The following is a 7,900-nucleotide window of genomic DNA, read 5'->3' as shown; positions in this document are numbered from 1 at the left end:
TTTTTTTTTTTGTTTTTTGGTTTTTCGAGACAGGGTTTCTCTGTAGCTTTGGAGCCTGTCCTGGGTATTATTCTTTTTATGACTTGTAGAAGACTGTAATGTTGGTATTTTTGCCTCTACTCCCTAAGTGTTGAGATGAGGTGTGTGCCACCACACCCAGTTTTTCATTGTTGTTTTAAAACTTATTTTTACATGTATGGGTGTTTTGCCTGCATGTATGTTTGTGTACCATATGCGTGCCTGGTGTTCACAGAGGTCATAGGAGGGGTTCAGATCTGGAACTGAAATTACAGACAGTTGTGAGCCACCCATGTGGGTGCTGGGAACCAAACCTGGGTCTTCTGCAAGAGCAGCCAACCCACTCAACTGCCAAGCCACCTCTCCAGCCCCTAACTCTTTGCTTTTTGAGACCCTTAGCCCAGACTGGCCTCAGATTCATGGCAATCCTCCTGCCTCAGCCTCCTGAGTGATGGAACTACGTGTGCACATTATTATGGTCAGGTGTAAGTACCATTTTAGGGACAGGGAAAGATGCTGTAGGAAGGAGTTGCCTTCAGTGTTTCTGACTCCCAGTTGTAAGCAGATTTCAGCAGCGGGTCCGAGTGAGACTGAATTAGGTGTCAGGTAAGTGAGCCACAGCTGGGGCTCTGCAGTTATTCTCAAGCCCAGAATGAACGGGTCATCCTCTCGGGAGCCGAGAAGAAAGCCCTAGTCCTAAGCCCACTGCCCTCACATGGGTAGTGAAGTTGGTGGCATGTGCCTGTAATCCCAGCACTCAGGAGGGTGAGATAAGACGATCAGGGGTTTGGAGTCAGCTTGGAGCTGTAACGGAGGCCCTATTTAGAGTGTGGGGGCGGGTGAATGGCACTGCTTCCCACAGCTGTAGTGAGCGTGGAGACGCACAGGTGCTTCACATCCACTTGCTGTTCTTGTTCTAGAATATGAGTGACTGGGTGCCCATTGCCAAGGAATATGACCCGCTTAAAGCTGGCAGCATTGACGGCACAGATGAAGACCCACATGACCGGGCTGTGTGGAGGGCCATGCTGGCCCGCTACGTACCCAACAAAGGCGTTATTGGAGACCCCCTTCTTACCCTGTTTGTGGCACGACTCAATTTGCAGACCAAAGAGGAAAAGTTAAAGGAAGTCTTCTCCCGCTACGGCGACATCCGGCGGCTGCGGCTGGTTCGGGATCTAGTGACCGGCTTTTCCAAGGGCTACGCCTTCATCGAGTACAAGGAGGAGCGGGCCCTGCTGAAGGCCTACCGTGATGCCGATGGCTTGGTCATCGACCAGCACGAGATATTCGTGGACTATGAGCTAGAGCGCACCCTCCGTGGCTGGATCCCTCGGCGACTGGGTGGAGGGCTGGGTGGGAAAAAGGAATCTGGGCAGCTGAGATTCGGGGGCCGGGATCGGCCTTTCCGAAAGCCCATCAACTTGCCCGCTGTCAAGAATGAGCCGCATAGAGAAGGGAAAAGAGAAAGGAGAGAGCGATCTCGATCCCGGGACAGACACTGGGACCCCAGGCCCAGGGAGCGGGACCATGACAGGGGCCGAGAGAAACGCTGGCAAGAGAGGGAAATGGCCAGGGTGTGGCCTGAGAATGATTGGGAAAGAGAGAGGGAGTTCAGGGAGGACAGGGCTAAAGGCAGGGACAAGAGGGACAGAAGTAAGTAAAGCCAATGGCAGGCCACAGAAGCCTACCCAGAGGCCCGGGCCGCCATCAGACTGGGGCAGCTCCCTGTCCAGCCCAGAACACAGGCTCACGCAGACCTAAGAGAGGCTGTGCTTCTGCAGTATTGAGGATTGAACTGGAGAGCGTGAGTGTGCCAGGCAGGTGCCCCACTGCGGGGCACAGATGGGAGGGACACCGCATGAGAAATCACCTGTCTGGTGCTTGAACATGCTTGTCAGCCCAGCTTCCGGAAACGGAGGCCCGAGTAAAGGTGGTAACAAAGAATCTGTCTTCTTCTTCTCACAGCCTTTGAGGTGGGGTTCAATGTGGCAGAGGGGATAGTGGTTTACAGCCCTTAAATAGCCTGGTGTGGTGGCACACACCCTCATCCTAGCAATGGTGAGGCTGAGGCAGGAGGATTGCAAGTTTGAAGCCAACCTAGGTTACAAGACCCCCATCTCCATAACCTACAAGAATTAGATGTAACCCTGACATTGACCCCTGGGAGGCAGGGCCCCATCTTCATGTTCAAAGTTTGCTGAATTGAAATAAAACAGATTAGAAAAGCCAATTTCAAGGAGAATTGTCCAGCAGGCTGAGCAACTGGGTTGGCAGGCAGCTGCTCTCAAATCGGCACCATCCCTTCCCTACTAAAATGCTGACTGCCTGCTTTCGCCTGGGGCATTTACAAGGAAAGGCAGCCTAGCAGGGCTATGATCTGTGGCTGACTTTCAGCCACTGGAAGGAAACCTCAACAGCAGTGAGGTGAAAGAATGGGAGGACACAGTCCTAGACTGCCTGGAGCTGGTCAAGGGTCAGCGGTCCCTTTTTCTGACTATCTGCATTCCGGTTTGCTGGGCGGCAGGGGGTCCTGTGAACTTGAAGTGAATTAAAGACTGCTCTCAAGCCGGGCGATGGTGGCGCACGTCTTTAATCCCAGCACTCGGGAGGCAGAGGCAGGCGGTTCTCTTGAGTTCGAGACCAGCCTGGTCTACAGAGCTAGTCCCAGGACAGGCTCCAAAGCCACAGAGAAACCCTGTCTCGGAAAACCAAAAAGAAAGAAAAATGACAGCTGGGTGTGGTGAGTGCTCCTGGCACTTGGGAGGCAGGTCCAGCAGTCTGAACTATCTGGAATTTCACACGGATTCAGTCAGTAAGCATATTCACTGGAGAGCTAGCGGGATGGCTCAGAGCATAAGAGAACGCGCTCTGTGAACTGGCGCAGCTCTTAAGAGCACTGCTGTTCTCGCAGGTGACAGGGTCACACAGCAGCCGATGAGTGTCTGTGATCGCAGTTCCAGGGGACCTGACACCCTCTTCTGGCCTCAGTCACGAGCACATGTGCCACACATGTATACATGGAGGCGTTCATAAAACACATACAGTAAAGCCAAATCTCTTTAAAAAGTGAATTTCCAGAACCCATAGTTGATAGAATCAACCCAAAGAGCTGTCATGTGACCTCCACATAAGGACTATGACACACACGTCATGCATACAGTAATAAAGGTTGCTGGACGGTGGAGACGCACACCTTTAATCCCAGCAGAGGCTGGTGGATTTCTGCGAGTTCAAGGCCAGCCAGGTCTACAGAGTGAGTTCCAGGACAGCCTCCAAAGCTACACAGAGAAACTCTGTCTCAAAAAAATCAATAAAAATTGCTGAGAGAAGCTCACGTGGTGGCACATACCTGTCAACCCAGCACTTGGAAGACACAGGATTGTTAAGAGTCTGAGGCCAGCTAGGGTCATATAACAAGATCTTAGCTCAAAAAAAAAAAAAAAAAAAAAAAGCACTGCCTCCTCTTCTAAAGGTCCTGAGTTCAATTCCCAGCAATCACATGGTGGCTCACAACCATCTGTAATGAGATCTGGTGTTGTCTTCTGGCCTGAAGGCATGCTTGCAGGCAGAATACTGTACACATAATAATAATAAAACATTTTAAAAAAGAAGAAAAAAAGCCGGGCGATGGTGGCACACGCCTTTAATCCCAGCACTCGGGAGGCAGAGGCAGGCGGATCTCTGTGAGTTCGAGACCAGCCTGGTCCACAGAGCTAGTTCCAGGACAGGCTCCAAAGCCACAGAGAAACCCTGTCTCGAAAAACCAAAAAAAAAAAAGTAGTTAATACCGAATTTTCCACCTCCTTACTGTCCGAAAGTGGCTGGAACTTCTGAAGTCACTTACACTGAAGCTACAGTGACTATAGGCTTGCACCTCCATGCTCAGCTTCACCCAGTTCTTAGCAAAAATAGTACAATGCACAGGGCACGGTCCCTTCCATCCTATGATCTTATTCTCTGGAGCCTGGAACCCACGTGCTCTGTGCACCAGCAGAAAGTACAGGGGCCAGCCTCCAGTGGCCATGGCAACTGTGAGCCAGCTAGGAGTGTGCACCCCCTGCACCCCATACCTTTTACCCATTGGCCACATCATATCACCCAGGCTCGTGAGCCTGGCACCCAATCCGCTGTAAGGCACTGTCTTCTTTGCACAGACCCAGAATTTCACACAGGTAACATGAAAAGAAAAAATGACAGGAAAAACACACAGGAAACACGTCTCATCCTAAACAACTCTGGTTAGTACTACTGTGGTGCTCACAGCAGATTCCAAGGCACGCCACCTCGGACAGGCTGCTTGGGCCTCTAACCTTACCAGGCGCGGGGAGTGACCATCCCGAGGCTCTTCCCAGCCCGTGGCCCGTGGCTGGGGGGACTGTGATGATTTGCTCTTGTGTCCCATCCAAGTTGGGTGGCTCATCCTGTGACTAGAGGCTCCACCTGTCCAGTCCATACACCCTGCTACCTCCAGGGCCACTTCATAACATAAAACGTCCCTTCCACTGCCTCTCACTAACATGACAAAGGCCCTAAGAAAACAAAACAAAAAACTAAACCTAGGAGTCAAATAGCCATGATAGTGGTAAGTGATGTGTTCAGCTTAGGAAGCTCGTTACTAAAATTAATGAGGTCTGGCTTCAGATCCTTGTCTTATAAATATAGGTCCTAAGGGGTCAGAGGCATTGAGTATAAATCGGATAGCCCTGCAGATAAATGAACACTTCTTTAGGTTTTGGCATCAGTTCTTCCTCATCTATCCTCAAAGCAGACAGTTCGTTTGAGGGGTCGATGTGGAGGCAGTCACCCGGAGCAGGCGGCAGGCGGTCCAGGAGGGGGCACAGTCACAGGTGCTGCAGGGCTTCCTGTCCTTGCTCTGTGTACCCGTCATCTCGGTGAGTGTGTGCCCACTGGCCAAAGGACTCATGGATGTGCGTGGGTCTCTGCGTGTTGGCCAGGCGCTTCTTGTCCCGGGAGAAAAAGCTAAACCTTTTGGAAGGGGAAAAGAAACACAGACGGAAGTGAGTGCTTGTCCTCTCCTGCTCCACCTGCCCGCTTCCTTCAGCCCTGGGACACACAGGAACAAGCACCCGAGGGAGCAGATCCATTCCCCGTGGGGGATGCAGTCAGCAGGATTCTAGAAAGCACTGGGGCTTCCAGGTGTCATGGGTCCCAGAACCTTAGCACTCAGACAGAACGAGCACTTTGCAGTATGTGATGGGGGTGGGCAGGACCTTCCATCTGGCCGCTACTAGGGGGACCTTTCCTATATCAACTAGAAACAAACACCAAACCAAATCAGCACAACTCAGGTCCTCACAAAGGCCAGTGTAAGGCTCTAAGGCTCAGCTAAATGCTCAGCTCAGAAATTTGTTTTGTTTTTGTTTTTTCTTCTCACAGTGTCTTAGGTAGCTTAAGCTGGTTTCCAAACTCACGACCTAGTGAGGGTGACCTTGAACTTCTGATCTTTCTGTCTATCCTTCCCAAATGCTGGGATTACAGGCATGAGTCACCAAGCCCAGTTTACGGGATGCAGGAGATCAAACCTCGAGGCTTGCGCTTGCTAGGCAAGCACTCTACTTACTGAGCCCCAGCCTAGAGATCTCTTCAATGAATCGAATGATGCTTTGGAAGAAGCTGAAAGTTGTGAGGAAGATGATTCTAAGGCAAACCCATCCTTAATATTCATTCATTCATGCTTTCCTTCATTCATGTGTTTGTATGAGTATGTGAGCACTCAAGTGACATGGCTCCTGTATGGACGGCAGAGGACAGACAGTGGGTGTCAGTTCTCTTCTTCACTGGGGGAGAGGGGGTCCCAGAGTTGAATTCAGGTTCTTACTTAGCCTTGGGGGTAGGGGCCTCAGTTCACATCTGGCAGCCCTCATAGTCCATGCTAGGTAAGTGTTCTACCACTGAACCACAACTCCAGTGAGCGTGTAATTGTGTGTGTGTGTGTGTGTGTGTGTAGGAATCAGTTCTCTCCATCCACTCCATCTTAGGTCCCAGGCAGTGAACCTAGGTCCGCAGGTTTAGCTGCATACATAGCTGCATACGTGTTTACTCCAGCCCACTGATACTCATCTTACAAGACTGCCAAATCACCCAGGCTGGCATTTAGTTTGTGATACTCCCGACTTAACCCCAAGTGGTCATGCTTGGCAGGAAGCACTTTGGCCTGCTGAGTCATCCTGCAGGCCCCCTAAACTCTGTTAGAGACAGGGTCTCTTATTCACCTCTGCTACGGCCATCGCCTCTCTCCTGTCCCTCAGTGAGAGAGCAGGGACTGTAGAAGCATGCTCTGGGATCTGACTTAACATGGGGCCTGGAGACTGGAACTCGGGTCCTCACATTCCTCACACTGGCTGACTCCCCAGTCCCTGGGTTTTGTTACAGTCACATCTAGTGAAGAGGATGTTCTGGGGAACTGGGGCTACACTCCCTTTCTAGCAGGAATAGAATGCTCTTTCATCCTCAGGCCACCTGGGGAATTCTCTAGGGCTTTAAAGGGCACGTGTGAGCCGGCAAGTCGAGGTGGGGGTTCACGCTGGACAGGGGAGGGCTCGTGGAGTTAGCTAGTCCACCACTGCAACGTCTCAGCCTGACTTAGGAAAGCCACCTGCAGATGCCAGCTCCCCCCTCCCCCCACCCCCCACTTTTCTGCACCAAACAGCTGCCAAGACAAAGCTGTTTAGAAAGCCTCAGGCATGGAGACAGAGGAAGCAGTTAGTGTCACTCAGATCCGGGGGCGTTGATTACTGACCCGTCACTTAAAGGACCTTCTTTACTGCATCATGGACAAGGTGGTTTTTAGAGCGAAAACAGAAGAGACAAAAAGAATTATCGGTGACATTCCCGGCTGCACTCGTGGAGGTCAAGAGCGACAGTGGCAATCACGCCCCATACCCACTCGAGATGCCAACAAGCAGGTGACGGCCATGCAGCTGAAGTGGCCAGGAGGGACAGGCTGGCAGCAGCCACCACAGCCATTCTTGAGGCACAGCAGAAAAGAAAAACAAAACAAAACCCCAAACACAGACAGTGCCTACGAGGGACACGAGTCTTCGCACAGGCTGCAACGTGGGGTCGTCAAGGATCAGTCCAGCTGCCACCATGGGCATGACGGCTGTAAAGAGCCTTCCAGAAGCAGACAGACAGAGGAGATAAAGAGAGGGCAGTGTGACCAAGAAACCCACCCCGCAAGATCCACTGAGAGCTGCAATGACGGTCTGTGTTATAGGCCGAGACACGCCCCCCCCCCCATGTTCCTCAGCATGACCCATGAAGACACAGGGCCCAGTGGAGGAGAGAGTCCTCTCCTCTCTCAACAGGACCGACGACCTTGTATATGTGAAGAAGTAGACAAACTCGTGTACAGAGGCTGTCTGGGTGATGGTCCTATAGCCTAAGGAAGCCCAGTGGTCACTAACCCCAAGAGGATAACTGAGAATCTCTCTCTCTCAGGGAACCAATCTTGCTGAAAAGCACCTTTTCTTACTATTATTATTATTATTATTATTATTATTATTATTATTATTATTATTATTATTTATACTGGGGGAGAAATCCAGGGCCTGTGGATTCTGGCTAAACACTCCAACACTGAGATATTGAGCTATGTTGTTCTCAGCTCTTTCTTGTCCCCATAGGTGGGGACAACCCAGAGTCTCATGTATCTCAGGCTGGCTTCAGTCTCACTACATAGTTAAGAATGACTTTGAGGGGCTGGAGAGATGGCTCAGCGGTTAAGAGCATTGCCTGCTCTTCCAAAGGTCCTGAGTTCAATTCCCAGCAACCACATGGTGGCTGACAACCATCTGAAACGAGACCTGGTGCCCTCTTCAGGCCTGCACACAGACAGAATATTGTATGCATAATAAAT

At 51.1% G+C, this 7,900-nt stretch overlaps 2 protein-coding genes across 3 annotated transcripts in view; one reads left to right on the top strand and one right to left on the bottom strand.

The window, feature by feature from the left end:
• Snrnp35 (small nuclear ribonucleoprotein U11/U12 subunit 35) overlaps positions 1–2,585 on the top strand; it is a 4,322-nt gene extending 1,737 nt beyond the window's left edge. Inside the window, exon 2 of one of the 2 annotated variants that reach the window (XM_005344380.3) lies at positions 939–2,585. In XM_005344380.3, coding sequence (XP_005344437.1) covers positions 942–1,682 — 741 coding nt within the window. In that variant the 5' untranslated portion in view covers positions 939–941 and the 3' untranslated portion in view covers positions 1,683–2,585. The remainder of the gene's footprint in view (positions 1–938) is intronic. The other variant, XM_005344381.2, reaches the window with a different exon arrangement.
• Positions 2,586–4,757: 2,172 nt separating this feature from the next.
• The window catches only part of Rilpl1 (Rab interacting lysosomal protein like 1), a 35,548-nt gene continuing 32,405 nt past the window's right edge, over positions 4,758–7,900 (bottom strand). The window contains exon 7 of the mRNA XM_005344378.2: positions 4,758–5,007. Coding sequence (XP_005344435.1) covers positions 4,863–5,007 — 145 coding nt within the window. The 3' untranslated portion in view covers positions 4,758–4,862. The remainder of the gene's footprint in view (positions 5,008–7,900) is intronic.

The sequence above is a fragment of the Microtus ochrogaster genome, chromosome 2 (assembly GCF_000317375.1).
Source record: "Microtus ochrogaster isolate Prairie Vole_2 chromosome 2, MicOch1.0, whole genome shotgun sequence".
NCBI lineage: Eukaryota > Metazoa > Chordata > Mammalia > Rodentia > Cricetidae > Microtus > Microtus ochrogaster.
Note: the sequence above shows the minus strand (reverse complement) of the source record. Positions and strands in the feature narration are given on the sequence as shown.